General features: G+C 42.9%; 1 protein-coding gene across 1 annotated transcript in view; it reads left to right on the top strand.

The window, feature by feature from the left end:
• VIT (vitrin) overlaps nt 1–22,787 on the top strand; it is a 101,874-nt gene that overhangs the window by 26,509 nt on the left and 52,578 nt on the right. Inside the window, exons 3-5 of the mRNA XM_058550670.1 lie at nt 4,345–4,410; nt 16,645–16,801; nt 22,408–22,541. Coding sequence (XP_058406653.1) covers nt 4,345–4,410; nt 16,645–16,801; nt 22,408–22,541 — 357 coding nt within the window. The remainder of the gene's footprint in view (nt 1–4,344; nt 4,411–16,644; nt 16,802–22,407; nt 22,542–22,787) is intronic.

Below are 22,787 nucleotides of genomic sequence, written 5' to 3'. Positions count from 1 at the left end.
GTGGATGGAAATTACTAAGACGAGACATCAAGGGTAGGGGGGTACTTGCTAAATCAAACTGACAGGATTCTTGCTAAAGGTAGACCAGGGTGATCAGATGCCAAGGGTGGGGGATTCTCTCTAAACAGGACTTGCTAAAACTGGGCAACGCAGGCCCAACAAAGACGAACACTGAAGCCCAAACTCGAAGCCTAGTTGAGAAGAGGGCTTAGACGAGCCTGACTACAGTTCGGTCAAGAAGAGAGTCCTTGTCAACACCGCCTGAGTTAGTATCGAGAGGCTCTAAAAGGATCTAACAAGAAGTTCGTGGGCTAGAATTAGGCATTCCTATAAAAGTTCTAGACACTTCATGCTTATTCAGTAAGTACTTACTGATTTGATCTTTGATTAGATGTTCTGGCACTTAATGTCTTTTCTTGAAAGTAGATGGATTTTGATGATGATTCATTACTGACAGGAAAACTGGAGCACAAGTACAATGGAACACAAGCCAATCATTTTAGAAAGCACTTTTTGTTATTATAGTCTATATGATTTCAATGTGACCAAATTAAAAAACAGCTATGTTGTCTTTTTCTAATTAGAAAAGAAACATACTCTATATAAAATATAGAATATATATAAGGAACACACTATGAAATGGGAAAAATACAGAAAATATAAACTAGGATTTATAATTCCATCATTATTAACATTTTGGTATATTTGTTCCAGTTATTTCTTTCAGCATATGTTCAAATTTTTTCAGAATCACTCTTAAGGTTAGAGCCGAGCACTTCTCAGGTCATCTAATATTCTTCTACACATCATTTGTAATAAATGCTTAGGATTCCCCTGTTGTTGGGACATTTCCAAAATTTCGTTATTCCAAATTGTCATTAGAAATACTGCTGTAATGAACACTATTTACATAAATCTTTGTCTATCTCTCTGATTATAACTTGGGGTATATTCCTGGGGTTATATTTTCTAGGATAAAGAATGTAAATGTTTTTACTGCTATTAAAATATATTACCAAATGGCTTTCCAGAATGACTCCACCTGCTTAGACTTTACCAACAGTGTCCGGAATGCCCTAATCCCAAATCCAGGCCAGGATTAAGTATAATTTTGTGTTCAATATTTATTAACATGATATGGGAAAATATCCCATAATTTTGCTTTAGCTAGCATTTTTTATCATTAATGAGATTTACATTGTTTCAAGCCAATTTATTTGTATTTTCTCCATCTATATATCTGGATGATAATTTATTTAAATTGAATTTTAAAACAATTACACTTCAGCTATCTTAGCTGTACCGATCACCATACTAGAGAGGAAGAGAGAGAGAAGTGGGGGGAAAATTTTTTATTTGAAAAAGTAATTTTAATACTTAATTTGTTTTGAAATTTCAAGCACTAGTTTCGAAAAATGAGAACTTTTCATGTTATTCAAAACTGGAACGTTGAATTTTTAAAAATTGAGAAGCATTGCTGCAGAGTTGGTAAATCATGATGGCCTCAGAACTTTGGATTCTAGACTTAATTTCTTCAAGCCTTCTAGACACTAATGGTGTCAGTAGCCAGATAACTCACTACTTCCACAGAAGGGACTGGGTTTCAGACCTGTGTTCCACTTTGTGCTTTGAAGTGAGCACCAGCCAGCCATCTCGGTGCTCTGCCCAGCTTCCTAAGAAAAGGAACATGAGACTGATTTTTCTCTCACCCAGTTAACAGCAATTCACCGTTTCCAGCATAGCAAGAGAGGTCTTGCTGATGAGGAATGAAGACTTGCTCCAGGGCACGAGCAAATTTGCAGGCCTTATTGACAAGCCCTCCCTTGAGGAGTGGTTTCTGGGGAGCTTTAATTACAAGCATCTAAGCTAGGGGAGGGCCTCTGTGTACCATTGAAAATAATGACTCTATTAACTACTACTGTACAACTGAACCCAGCTATGCATGTTTTCAGCTGGAGGGTCTTGGGCGAGCAAATGCGGTGATGGGGTGGTCCTACTGAAATATTTATAGTCCTAATGATACTAAGACTTATAAACCACTTGCCACAGGCGCAGAGACCCAGAAGGACAGTGTTTGGTGTTCTACAAGAATTGATACCCAAATTTATTACTATTTCACTTACTCTCTCTACTTAACTTGCTTAATTTTTTGCATATATTCATTTAGTACCTGTTTTAAAAAATATTCTAGGGTTCTAGTTATTTATTTTTCTGTACAAAATGAAGATGTGGTCTTTGCAGAGCCAAATGACACAGAGTCGACTATAAAAACCAGACCTCCGGGACACTCACACCCACCCAAACCCCAGAAGTAAATAACATCTAAAAATGTCAGCCTTCATTCTACTTGGCTAGACTTTCGGTTCTCACTCAGTTCTCTTTCATGTTCCTATTCTTGCAAGACATGCTATGTCAACTGTCCAGGCCTCAACTAACACTAACGGTCAAAACAGGATAATTCGGGATCTGCATCACTGGCAAAGATTAGCTAGATAATCATAAGATAAAAAAAAATTTTCTTAACAAGACACTTGGTGACATCGCCACTTTTTCCTTCAAAGATAGTTTCCAATTCAAGAATTCCTAAGAACATTTATGCCTAAACCAAGCATCTTTGTTCTGTTAAAAAAACAAATGCATAAACTAGGAAATAAAATGCCTATTCTGATTACTGTATTGCCTCAAGTTCACCTCCAGTGTCCCAACCCCATCCAGAAAGTGGGTTTCTCAAAAAAATAGTTAAAATACAGGTAAGTTAAAGCAGTACATCTTTGAGTGAGTAAGGAAGAAAAATGCCTGGAAAGGAAGGAAGAATAGAGAATGGACTAGCTCTTTGAAAGAAAAACACTGCTTTTCTGTCTATGGGTAGAATTACTGTAGGAACAGAGAAGTGAACATTTTCAGACACTGACAATAAAAAAATTACTATGAGAAATTTTCACAATATAGATCAAAATTTTAAGTGGACATCTTTCAGACAAGAAATCCTATTTAGAAATTTATTGTAAGGAAATAATGGGTCGGTGCAAAAATGAAGCTTTTTATATTAAATTGGGAAAGGCTAAATTATGATACATCCATACCTTGCAATACTTTGCAGGCAGTTAAAATTATTGTGAGAGGAACATTTAATGACGAGAAAAAATGTTTGTATATATCCTCAAGTAGAAATAAGTTATAAAACATTGTAAACAGTATGAGCATGATCAAATGTTTGTTTAAAAGTACCTGTATGAATGCATATATACATTTAGAAAAAGACTGAAAATATTATATTTTAACGTTCATTCATATTTTGTGCATTTTTTGTGTGTTTTTTACATTTTTCTACAAGGAAAATGTATTATTTTGGTAATAAGAAAAAATTGGTCAATGTTATTTTTTAAAACACAAGGCTCAAATTTGTAGTGTGACTTTAAATTATAAAGGATGAAGAGTTCCCCCTTTTTCCCTTATTGTTATACTTCCTGAAGGAGAGTGGTATCCAAATGCTGTTTGAGGGGGCCGGCCCAGTGGCATAGTAGTTAAGTTCATATGCTCTGCTTCAGCGGCCTGGCGTTCACAGGTTCAAGTCCCGGGCACGGACTGATGCACCCCTCATCAAGCCATACTGTGGTGGAATCCCACATACAAAATAGAGGAAGATGGGCACAGATGTTAGCTCGGGGCCAATCTCCCTCACCAAAAAGAAAAAAAAAATGCTACCTGCTGTTGGCCTCTGTGGGTCACAGACCAGGCGCTACTGGAAGGGACGTCAGGGCACCCTCAGGTCACACCACACACCTTGTGACGAGTCTCTCTCTTCTCCACAGTCCCCTTTCTCCCTGTCTTCCTTTCCCAGACAGCCCTCCTCTGAGGCTTTTTACATATCCCCTCCATTCAGCACCCCCCTCTGGCACACACGCATGCACACACATGCGCACGCAGTTCTCTGGCCATTTGGAAATTGGCCATCTGGAAACTCAGTGTGGAACAGAGGAAAGAGCACAAGAAGGGGCTGGGTGCTCATCCTACCTGTATCATTTATACTTGGGACCAAGCAAATCAGTGGACTTCTCCAGGCCCACATGACCTCCTCGTGAAAATGGAGATGGTAGGGTTGGTGTGGTGAAATTTAAAGATGACAACACAGAGGACAGGTATCCAAAAAGTATTTTTGAAAGGCCCTTTCAGCAGATGCTAAGAAAAGTACACAAACCATACATCTTATTTCCCCAACCTTAATTTAAGGGAAAATTAGTTTCACCTTGAATGTGTGATTAAAGCAAATATAAGGGTCAAAAGAGAGAAAGTATTTAGGTGAAATAAGATTGATTAGATTTTTTTTGTATTTTCTTCATGTAGTTTTGCTGGTGACTGGAATACATTCAAATAAAGAAATGACAAAGAAGATTAAAAGGCCTAAGTTCAGTAAGTAAAATTACAATTCCTCACTGATATAAGACTGAATCTCCTGTGTGGAAGGTTGCTACACTTGTCGTAGATAATTTGGGTAATTTTTTTGTTTTTATTTTTTTTGGACTTATCTCAATTACTTTGCACTCAGACTAATTAGTAATGGTTCTTATTTTTCACCTACCCCATTCCAAAAAGCATTTGAGATGGGAGTCCTGATTTTAGGGTGAAAGATATGTAGTTCCACTACACTAGAATAATTCAAAATGCACATACAAATATCAGGCAAAACTATGTCTCTATGGCTAAGCTGGGGTAGGTAATTTCCTGCCATTGAAATGCTGTCTTGATTCCCCATACCAGGAAATTCAGTTGGGCTAATGCAAAGGTCCAGCAAACCTGCCCACCTTCCAGCATGCCCTGGAATCAGAAGGCAAATCTCACAGAAAAGCCCATGATGTTTCACACCCAATCAATGGAAAGAGGAAAAATAGATTTCATTTTTGGGTGGTATATCGGTTAAGATTAGATGACAAAAAATCCAAAAACAAGTTGCTTAATGAAATAAGACTGAAGTTTCTTTCCCTCTCCTGTAAATGTAGTCAGTCCGGGCTTTTGTGGAAGCTTCGCAATCTTCAGATGTTGTGAGCACACTGAGATATCTGCATCTAAATTTGCACACTGGATGGAGGCTTGAGTTAAGGTGTATTTATAAAAGACCATAAAATAAAGACTTGAGATATAGTCAATGTTCTGTGCTCTCCACAACTGAAACTTCTTTAAGGCATTAAATTTAGGCGCCTTAAAATCAGCAACATTAATAGTTTGAAATAAAAGAAAGAATTTGCTTCACACACCATTTTTATTTCTTCTGCTTCTTTAAATCGTCCATGTGGGGTTTCCTGTTGAAATGAGACCAAAAGGGCAGCCATCCACAGCCTCCTAGGCTGCAATACTAAAAAGGAATCAGTTGTTTATTTATTCCTGTCAGGACCAAGAGCCAAGAGAGTCGGCTCAGGGGCAGATGTGTGTTCAAAACAGTGATTCGGTTAATATGGAGACAAATGCACACCCAAGTATGAATTCCTTTGGGCTGTTTCCAGTGTCTTCATTAACTGATACACAAAAATCATGAAAGGTTCCATGATTACCATGACAACAGCTTTCAGTGACTATGAATGTCTGTGCTAAATGACCCAAGGGCAAACCTCTTTGAGAGATCTCAAATGGATTGAATTTCTGATGTGCTAAATTCTAACCTTATTCTCAAAATCTCCCTAGCGAAGCAGCACGTTTGAATGGATAAATGCATGAGGCCTTTTCTCTAATTAGAGACTCTGGCACAATCATTAAATAAGAAGGGAAAAAGATACAATGGAGGTAATAATAGGATATTCTCAAACCAGGGCCATATCTGATTCTTTACCTCATAAGTATTTCCAAATTATGGTCTATAACTTGAGGCCCAAGTCATTTTCACTTTTTCTATTTAACGTTGTCAAGCTGCCACTGGAGTAGGTGACTGATGGCAAGGGCAGCACATCTTTCATTCATTTGACAAGTATTTATTGGGGGCCAGCCAAGTACCAGGTACTGTTTTAGACACCCAGATAGAACAGCAATCAACACTCAGTCTTGGCCCTCACAGAGCTCAAAATCTAGGGAGGAAGAAAGACAAGTCACCAGGCAATTATGATGTCTTATGTCAGTGCTAGGACTCAGGAGCTAAAAGTACTCCAAAAATATGCAGTAGAAGCTGTGTATCTGGGAGGGCTTCCTTGAGGAAGTGACATACCTACAATGATATCTGAAGGCGAAATAGGGATTGGCCAGGTAAAGATGAAGAGAAAAGAGAGTTACAGCATGCCCAAGGCATGAAGAGTAGAAAGAACTAAAAAGTAGTTCAAAATGACTGAAATATGGAGTAGGAGGTGAATGCGGAGGACTAAGCAGGCACCAGATTGTGAAGACCTCTGTTACCGTGTCCAGCAATCTGGACTTCATCATGAGGGCAATGGGGAGTATCTCAGCGCAGGTTATTTTGGTTGCAATTAGCAGAAATCCAAGGCCAAAAGGGGATTTGGGCAGGGCACGGAGTAGCTTGCAGAATACAAGGCAGAGAGGGCAGATGGAACTCGCTGGGCTGTGCCCCAGAGGGAAAGGCTTCAAGAATCCGTGCCTCTGTGTCCCTCAGTGTGCCTTCCTCGCTGTCTCCCTCTCTCCCTCTGTGCAGAGCATCTCTTTCAGTCCTGGTCCCAAGTTCCTGGGAGACAGAATCTAATTCCATCAGCCTGGCCTGGCAGGTGGTCTTCAGAGAAGAGTAAAGTGGTTAGGGTTGTGTTAAGGAAATAGAACAATTCTGCCATAGAAACCCCCTTGTACCAACATATGAAGAGAGAAGAAAGTGAACACAATTTATTAGTGAGTAAGCGTCACAGATTTCCATGCGTGCACAGGCCAGAGGAAAGCGTCTACCAAGTCTGGAAAGAATTTCACACAAATTTATACAGTAAAACAATTACAACTTTCCTTATCTCCTTGGGAGATAAATGCGCCCATCTGGTGATTGTCTCTTGTATAGCTGGAGACCCCGAGCTCCTTCTGGAGGGAAGTATTTACGGATCCAAGGGTCAGAAGGCCAGAAACCTTGCATTGTAAAGTCAAAAGGTCAGCCTATGATGGGCCTATTATGCTGAGGTCAAGGAGACACTCCAAGAGGAGAAAGAGGGGAGACACTGGCCTCCCTCCCCTTTGCCAAACAAAGAAAGCTTATCATTTTACTCTTACAGTTGACACCTCAAAATATATCTTACAGAGAGCTACTGAAGGGTTTTAAGCAGAAAAGTGAAATCATAAAAGCAGAGCTTTGTACAAATCCCTTCGGCTGCAGTGTGAGAACAGACCAGGTCAGTGGTTCTCAAAGCACCTTCCTGGACCAACACCATCAGCATCGCCTGGGACCTCTGCCCCCCCGCTACCTCCGTCCCTCCCCCACCGACCACCCAATCAGAAACTCTAGAGTGGGGCCCAGCTGTCTGGGTTTTAACAAGCCTTCCAGGTGATTCTGATGCCAGGTAAATTTGAGAACTGGCGGCCTAGAGAGATAACCAAGATCGGGGCTGCTTACAGATATGAATGTGAACTCACAGATTCTCTTCAGTGCCCTCTGACCTCTCTTCTAACCAGCCCTCAATTTTCACCAGTGTTTATTCAAGACTAAAAGTCTTCACCACCCCGAGGACTGAAGGTAAAGTAACAAGGAGGAGGTAATTTGAGAATTTTAGTTGGTGGACAATTTTCTGACCCCTACTGCACATGTGGCACTCCTCTCGATTCTTGAGGATCTAGTGCCCAAGACACGGTGCCACGAGTTGGCAGAGCCAGATTTAAAACTCAGGTCTATGTGAGGTTGAGCCCCAAATGCTTTTCCAATGCCTCTTCCCAAGCTAGCCAAGACTAAGGAATGAAGTATCTATTGCCTGGAGGCGGATAAGGGTGTTGGATGATGAAGGTTTACCAAATAGGAAATCAGGGAGAAGAGATATGGGGAAGATAGGAAAAGGAGAAAACAGCACTTGTATCATCCTTCGGCCTGGGCTGAGACCATACGCCATTCCAGTGCATCTATTCTGTCTACACACATGGTTACTGTTGCTTTAGGTAATTGTCGCTCTCTCTCCTGCCTACTTTCTCTTCTTTTTCATTTCCTTTTCTTCTCATCTCCTTTTCCTTCTTTCCATTTCTTTGGTCTGCCAATGGCCCCCAGTGGCCCTCATGGACATTGCTTAGCTCCACTGGGGCCCTTTGGACCAAGAAGGTAGTACATGTTGAAAATAACCTGGCATGGAGGTTTTACAAAAGGGAAAGCAAAGATGAAGAAAAGAAATGGGACAAGTTCTTCCAGCTCTACTCCCCCTACCTATACACGACCATTCATCCCACGCTAATATTGTGCTTCCGCATACAAGGTGGTATTGGGTACAACTTTACTCCATCACACTTGGCTTATCACATCACCTTATTTTCTAAATCAAATCAAATCTAACTCCAAACAACAATTGAAGGGTTTAGCTGTGTTCATAGCTCAGGATCACTCTGATCCTGAGGCAGTCATGATACTTTATGAATTTTAAGGATTGACTTCATTTATGTGTCGATTACACATTCAAAAAAAGGCCTATTCTTCAACTCAGGAGCTTTTCAGCTCACACTGTAATAAACCCATCATACGTTTCCACATAAACTATGTCCACCAACGACTCTAGAACAGTCCTTGCCTGGCAGAGTGTCTGTGCTAGAGAGAGAAAAGCTCTGAAGTTGTAAATTCTCCTCAATAGCTTTTCTGCATATAAGGAAGCCTCAGAAGAGGCCCAGAAGCAATGGCCTTAGTCCAAGGTGGGTTCAGATGAGCTGGCATTACATAGGTGAGAGCCATGACGATGAACTCCATGCAACACGTTACTGGCTATTCATCTCTCAAAGTCTCTGATTTCAGTGAGCATCCAATTTGTGTAAGATAAAATAAATGCATGCAAAGGAAAGCCTTCCTGGACCCAACTCCCATTGCCAATACACACATAAAACTAGTTTAGATTGCTATCTAAAACTAGTTTAGATTGCTACCTGTATATATAAACATATACCTCTAGTATATGTTTATCATGCATTATTATAAGAGCTTTTTTACACAGTCTTTCTTCCCAACTAGACCAAAAGCACCATGAAGATATAATTAGTGCTTATCAGGTATTTGGTGGATGAATGGACAGACAAATTAACAACAACAAAAAACACCATGAAATAAAGCAAATTGGGGTAAATGCTACATAAGAATAACAAGGAGTCTGCAGTAGGATTCATACTGGTTTCATGAAGAGCATTTGAGGTAGGACATGAAAAATAAGTAGAATTTTACAGGCAGAGGCTTTCTAGGTGGACTAAGCCCAGATATCCTGGGGAGCAAGTGGAAAATGAGGTCAGGAAACAGTGAGTGGTGTGGTTGGGTTTAAGTCATGGGGAAGTCATGGGAGATGCAGCTGGAAGGTGGGTGAGGACCAGGCAACGACGGTCTGAGAAGCTTTGTTCTTCACCATTCTTTAGAGGGTGGGGACCCCTGAGAGTTTTCTGAGCAGGAAATCTACATGATGAAGACAACAATCAGCAAGGTAACCTACAGCAAGATGTTCCACACTGGCAGTGAAGCTACATTCTGAAATATTTCCATTCCATTGGAGTCTGTTGAAATAGTCTTAACTTGGGGTGAAATGTACAACCTTTAATTCACAGTTCTCTCCAATAAGTTAACCTTAATACCTTGTAAGGCATGGAAAGATTTTTGCAATAGACCTTGAAAGGGTGGATGATTCCCAGAGATACTGCCTCAGGAATGAGGAGGTCACTGTGCTGGGACTTGGTTATTTGTGTGTTGGACACTGATGAAGAGATATACAACTCTGTGGTTGTCGGATTTTGTATAACATGCACACGGCTTCTTGAGGAGAGTCACACGTTGTTAGCTATAGCAACTTGTGAGTAATCCCCAGTGTTTGCTTCCTTCTTAGACACCTGGTGCCAATACCAGTGTGTTCTCCACACAGATTGGTGTGTGTGCCCTCTCTCAGCCCATGAAAACAGAAGAAGATTAACTTTCTGGCCCTCCTTCTGAGGTGTGGGTGAGAAGGGAGACAGACTCTCTCTGTGCTGCAGATTTTTAGTTGAGTAAACTATACCATGGCAATCCTCAGAAAAAACAGGAAAACAATGCAGGGAAAATTACACTAGAAGAATTGCCTTGCAGGTATTTGGGAAAAATGCACAGATGTGTACACACACACAAACACAAACACACTCATACCCACAAACTATTTGCAAGATATATCCTGCATTCACCCGCTGGTGGTTGTCAGCGATCTTCAAGTTCAGAAAAGCCCTGTAGGGTTAGAGTAGGGAAGCAACAATTTGACTCCTCTTCAGTTATGGAAGAGGCAACCAGGCGGAGCTCGTAAAGCTTTGGGTTTAGAGCCAGAGGGCCTGAATTCTGGTCCTGGGTCCACCACTTAATTGGTACGTGAGCTTGAGCAAGTCAACTTACCTGTCTGGAAAATGAGAGGACAATATGACTTTCCGGGTTTTGTAAGGATCAAGTGAAAGAATGTGTTTTAGAGTCCTTTATAAACTAAAAATAGGTTAGTTTTAGAGTCACAAACTTCTGTGGCTGCCCAAAAACTGTGTTGCCACAGGTAAATTAATCTCTGTTATCCAATCATTGCTTGGTCACATCCTTCCATGGAGTATGGATGGAGTTATTTTCTCAAGCCTCGCAAGAACACTGGGTAGAAGGACCAACCTTTATAGAGTTTGAATTGCTGAAAGCTTGAGCTCAGAGTTGTCTGCTGCAGCCAGTGTCCTTTACTGGGTTTGTCTTTATCAACTTTTTCTATTCCATGTTTGATGTTTCCTTCAACTGTTGCTGGATATATTCTTCTTGAGAAATCTTTTATTTCCAGGGAAAATATTTCTTTAACCTTTAATGCTGCACACCTTCTTGGCAAAAGCTTGGCTCAGGCAAGAGTGTAGTATAGTGTCGGAATCAGACATATCTGGGTTCAAATCCAGCCCCACCATTGACCAAAGCTGTAGTTTCATCATCTAGAGTGCTGCCATCCCAATGTTAGCTGGGCCACCGTGGATCCTCAGAAGTCAGATTAAACCTGTGTAAATACCAATTCGACAACCTTTTTAAAAGTCTGGAGCCATTCCCATGATTTCTGGAGGATCTGCAATGTACTTCCTCATGATTTTCTCTATGAAGCCCCTCCTGTGTTCCCGTGGCCTTCCTGTTCTGCTCTGCCCTGTAACTCAGCTACTTTACTAGCTCCTACCAGAAACTTCCCTGCATCTGACATTTTGTCATATTTTGGAGCCTTTACTACAGACTTTCAAGGATCTGCAGAAGGAGTCAGCTTGTGGAGTGCACGATCTTCTTCCACCAGCACCTCATTCCAACCCTCACCCTCTCTCCCTTACTGTCTCATACTCCACCCTCCCTCTCCCATATACAAGCCCATTTTACAGGTAGGCTCTTCTCTTCGCCTGTCTGAACAGTTCAGGCCTCATGCAGGCTCTTGGGAGCCCAGTCTCTATCCCAAGTAGGCTTGTCAAGAAATTTCTTCTGAAAAGAATATTGCGCAGTCCTGAAAAGAGTTCTACCAAGAGCAATTGTTGACTCTTGGTCACAGTAGAACTGTTACTTCATCTGGTCCCCATGTGATCTGACCCCGCTGACCTCCCAGACCCCGTCACGGACCTCTTTCTGTCTCACTCACTCTGCTCCAGGCACACTGGCCTCTTTGATGTTCTTCAAACCGCCAGGCCCATTCCCACATCAGAGTTTTTGCCCTGGCTCTTCCTGCTGCCTGGAAGGTCCTTCTCCCAGGCCTTTGCTGGCTGGCACCTTTCATCATCCAAGTAACAGTGGTACGAGAATAAGTAGAGAAGAGTACAGGGACCAAGTCCGTTAGAGCCTAATAGACCATTTTAAGGAGTTTGGACATTATCCTAAGGGCAATAGGAAGCCAATGAGGGATTTTCAACAGGAGAATGATAAGATCTGATTACATTTTTAAAAGTATCACACTGACCGCTCAGTGGAGAAAGGACTGGGGCAAAGGTTACACACCATGGAAGGAAGACAAGATTGGAGGCTATTGTGTTAATAGTCCAGACAGGAAATGTCAGTAACGTGGCTCAAGGTGGAGGTGGAGAGAGATAGCAGATTTGGAAATAAGACCAGCAGGACTTGCTAATGGATTGGTTTCGTTCATTCATTCAGTTATTCGGCAGACATTCTGTTGAGCAGCAGTGAACAAAACAGACAATAATCCCTGCCCTCGTGATGTGTATATTCCAGCAGATGAATGAAGATACAACTGGAACTGGGACCTTGAAAAAGTAGTAGCATTTAAACAGATGAAAAGAAAAAGGGTTCCAAGTGTGAAAAATGATACAGGCCAAGTTTGCAAATAACATGCGTTTGAAATGTACCAGGGACAGTATTGGCAAACCCAGAAGCTCCATGGAGGGGACTGTGGAAGGGATTTAAGGATTTAGGAATTTTTCCTCAAGGCAACATAAAGCTATTGATGGTGTTTGAGCCAAGATTCAATGTGATCAAAGATTGTTTAAGAAAAATGGAGAAGAGTGCTTTGCAAAAGAAGTCGCTACAAAGGAAGAATTAACATGACCTGGTCACTGGGTGTCAATGGTCATTTTAATTTCATTAAACTAACTTTTTTTGCATAAATCTCTTAAAAGTAGAACTGTACTGTAGTTGAATATCATAGTCGAACAAAATCAAGGTTAATATGAAAACTATTTATGCATAAGTGCTTTTATGTTATCATAATTCTTCCTCATTAACAGCCAGGAGGCAAGCTTACAATGGCTTCTCTAATTGATTAGGAAATTTGTTTTCAGGAAAAAATGTGGCCTGCCCGGGATCATTGAAAAGATGAATGGCAAAATAAGAAGCAGAGTATACACTTCAATTTGGCTTGCTACATCATTAGCTCATTGTATGTGCTATCACCCGATAACCACTCTGTTATTAGACCAGGCAGGAGACCCAACACAGAGCAGAAACATTTGCAGTTCTGACTCTAAGATTCCAATTTTGCATGAAAATAGTGGCTCAAACAGTACCAGTTTGGCCCAGGACCCCTCTGAGATCAATACAGCAGACACATTACCTCAGCGAGCAGCACCTAAAGCATCCTCTAGTTCTAACTGTCTGGGTTGCAAATGGTTCTTCTCTTCGCCCTATGGCTGGTGCTGAGGGCCTCTGGGAAGGAATCCGTGGCAGATTCTGAGATGCTCTAATGTGAGCTCTGTTATGAAAGTGATAGTGACCATGAGAAGGCATTACAGGTAACCTTAAGGAATCACATGAGGGAGAAGCAGAGCAGATGGGCAAGGAACAGGTTTCTGTGCAAAGCTTCCATTGAAGCAATTCTGGGCTCCCCCAGGATCTCAGTGACGCTAGATCAGGGCTTCCCTCTGCACCAGCAACTGTCCACTTGAGAAGAAATGGAAGTTTCTCTTCTTGCTTTCTCCAAATGTTCCTGGGAGTAAACCTTTTTATGACATCTAAATAAGTTCTCCTCTGAGGTTAATAGTGGGGACCTAGCATCCTTGCCCACCCGACTCTGTTTCGGCATTTGCCAAAGGTCTTCCTGCTCCCTTCAGACCTGAGAAAGATGCTTCTTAAGCTGCCGTAATTTTGACTTGTTCTCTTAAGGAAGCCTTATTTCTGCACTTTTGATAAAACTCAGAGAAGGGGGAAGGGAAATAAAATGAACCTAAGCAACAAAAGAGAAAGAGAGAAAAGGAAAACCTAAGCTGTCAGCATTGAAGAGTTCAAGTCTTCAGAGGCAATGCAAAGATAAACCATTTCATTGGGGCCTTACGTGGATGGATGGAAGATTCTTGGAAGGCTACAGACTACTCCACAAATAACTAGGAGAATACTGTAAAAAATAAACCACAGTTTCCATATGCTCAAAGAAGAGCTGCCCAAAAGATGCAAATGGCTGCTTCTCCCCGGCTAGATTCAGACATTACACTTTCCAGTGTTTTGGCAATTACTCTGAAAATTCTAATTAGTTCCCTCTCTCCAGCTTAATGTTCTGCATAAATTTCACAAATATTTGACCTTTAGCCCCACTTTGCCCCTGCACCCTGTTTTTCCCAAGTGCATGAGCGTATGTGCTGGATTTCATTTGCCCCCCTGTGGGACAAGTTAATTCACCAATTTTGCTAATCCAGTTGGATGCAGATAAAGCAGATCCTATTTAAGGTACTTCCCAGGGCTTTGTAAAAACAAGACAAAACAAACAAAGAAACAAAAACAAATGTCCCATAAAGGAAGGGGGAAAATTTGACTAGCAGGAAGCAAAATATTCCCATGTGACATTTTTTCCCCTGGTCTTTTTAAACCAACTATTTCATGGAAAATCCTACTGTACGTGCTGTGTGCACCCTGAAGTCCTTCAACAGATTTGATCATCGTATGACACTCACGCATTAAGCTTCTAGATAGACCCTGTTTACTCAACTCCAGAAGATTTGGGTGGGCCTGCCAGGAGATCCAAAATCTTAGGGAGCCAGTGTCACATCCAAGTTGAATCCCAGTTCACAGAGCCTGTCACCTCCTATTTCGAATAACTAAGAACCAAGAAGGAATGTTTTCATTTTCTTTGCATCTAAGGGAGGAGATGCATTTGGGAGTGGGGGAGTGATCTGCGGAAGGGAGGAGAGCTGAACGCATTCAGTTACACCCAGGAATCAGACAATTAACTAATTTAAGGAGAGACTACACTGGCATCCTCAGCCCCAAAACTGCCTTTTTAAAAAAATACTCTAAGTCTCAAAATAGTAAGTGCAGCCTTGAGTATCAGAGTTTAAAAGACTGAAAGACAAAAAGAAAATAACTGTGGAGAGGAGGCAACCTGTGGCGGGGAGAACGAAACCGCAAAACTGTCTTAAGCATAGTGCTCCACTTCTTAATGTAGACCACAAATTGTTTTAGCCTGTGACCAAACTCAGCCCCTGGGCTCCCAGCAGAAGGACTTCCCAGGCTGGCCCCGCCCTGGCTGTCTGGGAGGGGTAGATAAGAAAAGAGCAAGAGCTCTAACTTCAGTTCTCTGTCCAATCTGAGTGAGCCGCAACTCTGCTCCATTCGGGTACATAAGAGTTAAAAAAAAAAAAAAAAAAAGTGTGCATTTTGGATACAGCTGGAAGCCATTAACAACTCTGAGACCATTTCAGTAACCCAGTGACAGGGTGGGTGGCCTGGCAGAGATCCCGAATCCACATATGTAATCACAGACTCCTAGTACTGGGTGGGGCTTTATTTCTACCTCCCACCCAATGTAGCAATCTCCTCTTCAATGGTTCAATCCCTACTTGCATACTTCCAGCCTAGTCACTGCTCATGAGGCAGCCCATTCCTTCAAGGGCAACTTCAATTACTAGAAAGTTCTTGGCAAAATTTGTCTCTATAGAAAGTCTACCCTTTAGTTCTAGCTCGGCCATCTGGTGTCCTAGCACACAAGAGCCCTACTTGTAAAGACAGCTTGGCTCCAAATTCTTGCCTTCTTATGGCCAAACAACCCATTTCTGCCAGCCAGCCTTCACATCTGGTGGTTTCCAGATGCCTCCTGAGCCTGCTTACTCTTTGAACTGTGCTCATGTTTTAGAGTCCCTTCTCAAGTATGGGGCCCAGAATGGAATACATTCCCAGCTCCAAGGGCACCATCATAGTATCATCACGGAGATCTTTTCCTTCAGGAGTTTTTGAGGGAAATTTTCTTCAAGGAAGATACAGCTGCACCCCGGTTTAGGTACTGCCACTAGAGCACCTGCTCCACCTCATCCTCAGGCAAGCTTTCAGCTCCAGAAGACTTGCCTGCTGGATAGTGCTAGCCCAGCAGTGGCAGTCACAAGCCGAAAAGGAGGGAGGAAAGTATGAACGAGCTTCCCCTGGATGCTCAGCAGGGGAGTGCCCAGCTTTCCACCAAGCATTGAGGCAGATGAGAAAAGATCATTTCCATCTTGACCCTGGATCTAGGACCCATTCCCTAGGACGAAGACGAAAGATCATTCTCCTTATCTATCTCCCATGTCCAAAAACCTTCCATCGAGTCCCTCATCCCACACAGAACACAAGCGCTCAAGCCTCCTTTACCAGCACGGGGCCTCTGCTGCAGCAGGCCAAACTTGTCCAGGCCCTTCCTGACACCAAGGCCCAGGCTCCCTCATTTTCCTTCCTGGAATACCTTTCCTTCCTCCTGTCAGGTGTCTGAGAGTTGTCTTTTTCCCTGAGCCAGTTCCAGAGCGCCTGAGAAACCAGTGCTCTCTGGCCATGGATGCAGGATGACATTTCTGTCCACAGGAGGTGGGTCTTTTCCCCGAGTTCTCTTCTTCGATAAACTGATTGCCCAAATAAGCATGGGAATGAGCCTTTTGTTTTTGCTCTCAGCTGGTTAAATGCAATGGATGGTCATTGTTGTTCCTTTTGTCTGAGGAATGTCCTAATTACATCTTTGCCTTCATTATATGGAAGGGATCCAGGGTCAGTGCAGGCTTTGGCTTTTAGAGATTAAGTAAATGAACAGTTAGGACCTAACGGAGGCACCCCATGTATAAGCTGATACCGTGAGGTGTAATTTTGACCTCATCTTGCATTCCCAGCTGTGCCTCAGATCAACTGTGATGTCAAAGCTGGGAAGATAATCAATCCTGAGTTCGTTGTGAAATGTCCAGCAGGATGCCAAGACCCCAGATACCACGTCTATGGCACGGACGTCTATGCATCCTACTCCAGCGTGTGTGGCGCTGCGATTCACAGGTGGGTGGCTCTGAGCTACTTAATAACTAGCAATCAGGGTGTGGGCAGGGAGCCCCCTGTGCAGGGTTGCCTGATTTAGCAAGCAACAATGTACAAATCTAACTGAGCATCCTGTATTTCTTCTGGCAACCCTGTGCCGTGGGATGAGCCGGAAGCCGTGCGTGGTCCGGGATCTTCTTTCACAGCGCTCTGCAGAAAGGAGGACTGACTTCTCTTTATAGCTTAATGGGGAGGGGAGAAGAATCCTCCTCTTTCATGTTCATGACAAGGAAGCCAAAGCTCTTGATGACGTAAAGCATTTTTTTCTACCTGTATGTGCTGAGCGAGGAAATAATAGAAATGTGACTGAGGAAGGTCCAGGAGCTTGGAGAAGAAATGTCACAGCTATGGTGATGGCCTGCAGACAAATGGGAACAGGAAAAGTGAGAAGGAGGGTGACAGGTGGCACTGCTTGGTCAGCTGTTGGTTTGGGATCCAGGAAGGAGGACAGGAGGTATGACATGCTTTGGACTAAGTCATTGCCTAAATGGGGAGAGGCAAAGTGACCTTCACAGAATCCTCAACCTCTTTTGCTTAAGCTTGGAGTCAAAACACAGGGAAATGTATGTTTACTTAATATCTTTGAGAGTAGGGCTACTGTGTAGGTGTCAAGCATTTCAACTATGTTATCTAATTTAATCCTCACAAGTCTCATATGTGGTATCCATTGCTATTATCCACGTCTTAATGATGAAGAAAGGTTGAATAGCTTTTCTAAGCCACACTTTTAAAAAGTATCAGAGTGAGGACTCGAACCCAAGTCCAGCACCCACACTCCTAATCACCACCCAGCGCTGCTTTGAGACCTGGCTTCTGAGTCAATGCTTGGCTACTGGATCCTGGATGAAGTTTCTGAATTATTCAGGCTTCTGGTGTCTCTTTCCCTTTCTTTACTTGCACATCAGTCAGTTGATTGTTCAGTTGTATCTCTGCCAGAGAGAGGAGAAGATGTGAAATTCATTCCCTTTCAAGGTGTCTAGTCAGTAGACTCTCTGAAATTTGGGGAAGCAGTAAGAAAAAAATCTATGCATAAAATAGGATTTAAGGATTAGTAGTAGATTTTATTGGCAAACTCCTCTTTTCCCCATCATCACAGAGAGATGATGAGCTAACTGGTTTTTTAATGGGAGTGGGACTATGAAGTCTCCTTTAAGGATAAGTAGTGGAACATTAAAGAAAAACACCATCAGGGCCGGCCCGGTGGCTTAGCGGTTAAGTGCGCGCGCTCTGCTACTGGCGGCCCGGGTTCGGATCCCGGGCGCTCACCAACGCACCGCTTGTCTGGCCATGCTAAGGCGGCATCCCACCTACAGCAACTAGAAGGATGTGCAACTGTGACATACAACTATCTACTGGGGCTTTGGGGAGAAAAAGGGGAAAAAAAAGAGGAAGATTGGCAATAGATGTTAGCTCAGGGCCAGTCTTCCTCAGCAAAAACAGGAGGATTGGCACGGATGTTAGCTCAGGGCTGATCTTCCTCACAAAAAAAAACAAAAAGAAAAAAAAGAAAAACACCACCAAATGTTGTTTCTTAAACAGACTATGGAATAAAAATATTTTGCTTTTACCCTGAAATCAATTTCATGCAAAAAGGAAAGATGTATACAAATCTCCACACACGTGCATATGCAAGAATACACGTTTGCATGCCCACACACAACTGTTTGCATACACACGTGCATGCCCCTACACATGTGCTTGTACACACATGCATGCCTCCCACACATACTTGCACACGTGTGCATGCTCTCACACAGATTTACACACACATGTGCATGCCCAAACAGCTCCACAACCATCAGCACCCTCCAGTCTGTGTCTGTGTAAACACTGACACCTGCTGCAGAGGCTGAGGCTGTCTTAAGGTTGCCTGTATTTTTCCAACTGTGATTTGATATGGTCGGCACTTGCCTCCTCTGGCATTTGCTGCCTTTCTCTTGCCTTTCCATGTTCCTATGCAGTACAGAGCCACACAAGTCAATTCAACCTCACCAAAGATGTCATCATAATGACAGCAATCCCTGACACTGTGATTCTCTTGTTCTAGCGTTGTCTCAATTCTATGAGGCTGCTGTTAGCATCTCCATATTTAGAAGAGGAACTGAGGCATAAGGAAGTTAATTAAATTGCTAGCTAGCTGCACATTCAGGATTAGAACTCGTGTTCCCTGAGTTCCAGCCCAGCACCCAGATGATACATTTACACGAGAACTAGGGGGTCCCAGCACTGTGTAGTGTACCAAGAGAGGACATCGGGGGATGTAGACTTTGGAGCAGTCAGAGTTGGGAAAGGCTTTATGATGGACAGACACACCTTTGGGGAGAAAATAAGGGCATTGACAAGGAGTAGGACTCAGCAATGCTAGTGTTTGGGTTGGAGTGTGGGAACTTGCTGGGAAGAATATAGATGAGGGCAGAGGGGCAGAGGAGAGCTTGAATGTTTCAAAAAACAAGATTTGCTACTTGAGCAACTGAGTGCCATTGTAGCTTCCTGGACCAGTGACCGATATAGTGGGAAACTATTTGGAAAGAAATATCACTGTCCGTGGGGAGGATGAATAGATGTCTTAAGGGAAAACAGTTATGAATTTTGGATACTATCAGTTCCGCTTTTCACAAACAGAACGAGTCTGTTTTCAGAAGGCAAGATTTAAGACAGAGAACATGAGTAGAAAGTGCTTGAGGGACTTCTTGTCATTGTTCTGCCAGAGTCCCCCACAGTCAGAACGGGGAACCTGGAGAGAGCGTACTTTGGTTTAGAAATTCAGATTTAGCTTAAAGGATTTAATATTGATACAATATATCATAATCAGATGTCTTATTATGAGTGATTTCCTTGATTCTTTCAAACCAAAGGCATAATGAACATATCTGAGACATCATTTTTTGGCTCAGTCTTGCCCTGAACTAATTTCTGTATTTAAAGTGGGCCCAAGAGCTGGGGAGAGAGGAGATTTCTCTGAGATGGGCGATGAAGAGGGCATCTCCATGCAGAGCACTCTTCACGCTGATTTCTGACCAGATGCCCACCATGAGAATGGCAGCCATTCAAAACCTGGCCTAGAAGTGGGCAGTCCCTTTTCTCCGAGCCAAGAAGCTGACTCTCCGGGTCAGGGAGGAGGCAAACCTCGAGGCCATGTTCAGCATCATGCAGGGCGTCCGAGGAATGCAAAGAAGTGGACCTGGTTTTGCTCCTTCAAAGAATGTATATGAAGTACCTACATCTGAGTGAGGATACAAATACGGTCACATTTACATAAATTCTCCAAATCACCATGGCTCTGAGCCTCCATCTGCCGTATAAGTAGAACCACAGCCTCTTTCAGGGTCTCTCCCTCCTCTCACACATCCCACAGTGGTCCAGTCTCCTGCGCATCCCGCCTCCACGGACTGCTATCGCCTCCTGTAGTGTACAGACCACTGATGTTTCTATGAAGATCCACATCCTCCAGTTCAGTCCACCCACAAGATGAGGCTTCACTCTCACCTGCAACGGGAAAATCTCACGAGAACACAATAGTTCTGCATTTGCACCTTTCCCAAAGTCTGGGCTTTCGGTCTTACATAACCCTCACAAGGATGTCCGCAGCCTAGGCCAGCTTGAGAACCCCCTGGGCCCTCCTCATTCCCTTCAAACAGCCCGAACGAAGCTCAGCACAGGCCCCAACCCTTTCCTTACTCTGAATGGCAGCTGCAGTGCTTCTGACTCTTAAACAAGAGCCGGTACCTGTACACACACACATTTTCTCCATACAATGGAATATAAATCCAAGGGCAGAATAATTTCTCTAGGGGAAAATAAAAAGGTAAGAGTTATTGCTATTTCCCCATTAATTATAAGCAAAGGGACCATGGGATAAATTTTTTTTTTTTAATAATTAGGAATTTCAGCTTATGCCAGTGGTGTGATAATGAATGTTTAACAACCAGCTCTCCCAAAGCGGGTGGTGGGTGCTGATTTACCAATTTCGGTGGTATAAATTCCCCCACCATGGCTGATTTTGAGCTACCAATGTGAAATGAACCAGCTCGTACAATCCTGAAAGCTTAACAGCTGGTTTTCACCAGCCAGCATGAGCAGCTACCGCGCACCACTGACAGGCCTTCCAATGCAGAAGCTTAAAACATTGTTCTTCCCATAAGAAAATTTCCAGTCTAAATGGCAGACAAAATTAACTCAAGAAATTTTGAGGAAACAGCACAGGACCAAATAAAATCAGTCTCAGATGTGAGAAAATATTCTAAGGCATTGTTAGGAAGGGGCGTAGCTAAGTCATGTCAGAATCTCTGTGGAGAAGGAGGTGTTGGGAACTGAGCTGCGCCTAGAGGCTGCACAGGCCTGGTCAGGCAGGAGGGGGAACCAGGTTTTCCAGAACGAAAAAGCAGCGTGAACAGACACATGAGTGGGAATCGTGTGGTCCGGCAGGCGAGCTGGGACCAGCCTGGCTGCAGCTGGGAGAAGTGAGGTAACCGGATTCTGAGAGGTCCCAGGGGAAGAGAGGGCTGGGTCGCAAAGAAGTGAAGGAAGATGAAGACTTGGCATCCAGGACGCCTGTGCTGTTGAGTCCTGAGAGGCAACTGTGACCAAGCGGGACAAACCCAGGATTCCAGGTCATTTAGACCTGGGTTCAAATCCCTGCCTTGCAATTTACTAGTGACAAGATCTGGAGTGAGTCACTCAGCCTGTCTAAGCCTGTTTCTATGAAGCGGGAATAACAGCATTCCCTCCACTCCAACTCATAGGTTTGCTGGGATGACCCAGTGAGATACTGTATGTAGGAATGATTTTAAAGCAATTAAGTGCTTTACATGTCAAGTATTATTATCATTTTCTTTCCTTCTGGGTCATTGGGAAGTTGAATGTTGAAAATTGTTGACTCACCGTGAAGGTGAAAGAGCAGGAAACAGCAACTCTCATTCCTGGAGGAAAGGAAGGGTGTTGATGGGAACAAATATAAGTATTTTGTTTAGCTCCCCCATGCCATAAATCACAGATACCCAAAGGAGCCATTTTAGGCTCTGGGGCAAGGAAATGACAATGTGAAAGTGATATTTAGGAACCAGAAGGGAACCCCTGTCTCACGTGGAAGGAAAGAGGTAGATATGTCAGTTGCTGTCACAACAGTATCTAAAACCTCCAAATAAAAGGAACAATTTGCTTTTAAAAATGTCTTACCATCCTTTGAAATAACTGGAATCATTCTGTGATGTCACAAAACCAAATTGGAAATTGTCAGGAAAGAGGTTTTACTTAAAAGAACTAGTGGGAATGAGGGAAGCAAAGAAAAGAAATTTGAGGCATGGTGGCAAAGAGAAATTCCTGATGGATGGAACAATCAGGCCCTGTAACAAGAAAGAGATGGACATTCCACCTGGGAGGTCAGATGCCGGGCTGTGCCATGGAGGTGCCATTCTTGGTGGTTGGGCTACAGGTCAAGATAAACCTTTTCTTTATCTCGCTGCTTTCGTATCTCTAAATAAAGATGCTGGCTGGTTTGACAGCCTGTTGATCATGCCAAACAATATTTTTTGTTCTTTCTTCAAAAATTATTTTTTCTCTCTTCCTAGTGGCGTGCTCGATAACTCAGGAGGGAAAATACTTGTTCGGAAACTTGCTGGACAGTCTGGCTATAAAGGGAGTTATTCCAATGGTGTCCAATCGTTATCCCTACCGCGATGGAGAGAGTCCTTCATTGTTACAGGTAGGCCCGCACACTGGAGAAATGCTGCTGCTCTACAAGGGCGCTTGGGTTAAGTGACCTCATGGGATGAAATGTGCTCTTTTCAATGTGCTGTGAGTTTGAGTTTATGGCCCACCTCATTTCACGAAAATCTGAAGTATTAATTCTTCTGATAATTAGCATCATGAAACAATGAATTATAATTACAGTGATAAATCACTACAAAGTCTGGGAATATTAAAAAGCTGCAATTGCTCATTTTAAACA

The sequence above is a fragment of the Diceros bicornis genome, chromosome 12, assembly GCF_020826845.1.
Source record: "Diceros bicornis minor isolate mBicDic1 chromosome 12, mDicBic1.mat.cur, whole genome shotgun sequence".
Classification (NCBI taxonomy): domain Eukaryota; kingdom Metazoa; phylum Chordata; class Mammalia; order Perissodactyla; family Rhinocerotidae; genus Diceros; species Diceros bicornis.
Note: the sequence above shows the minus strand (reverse complement) of the source record. Positions and strands in the feature narration are given on the sequence as shown.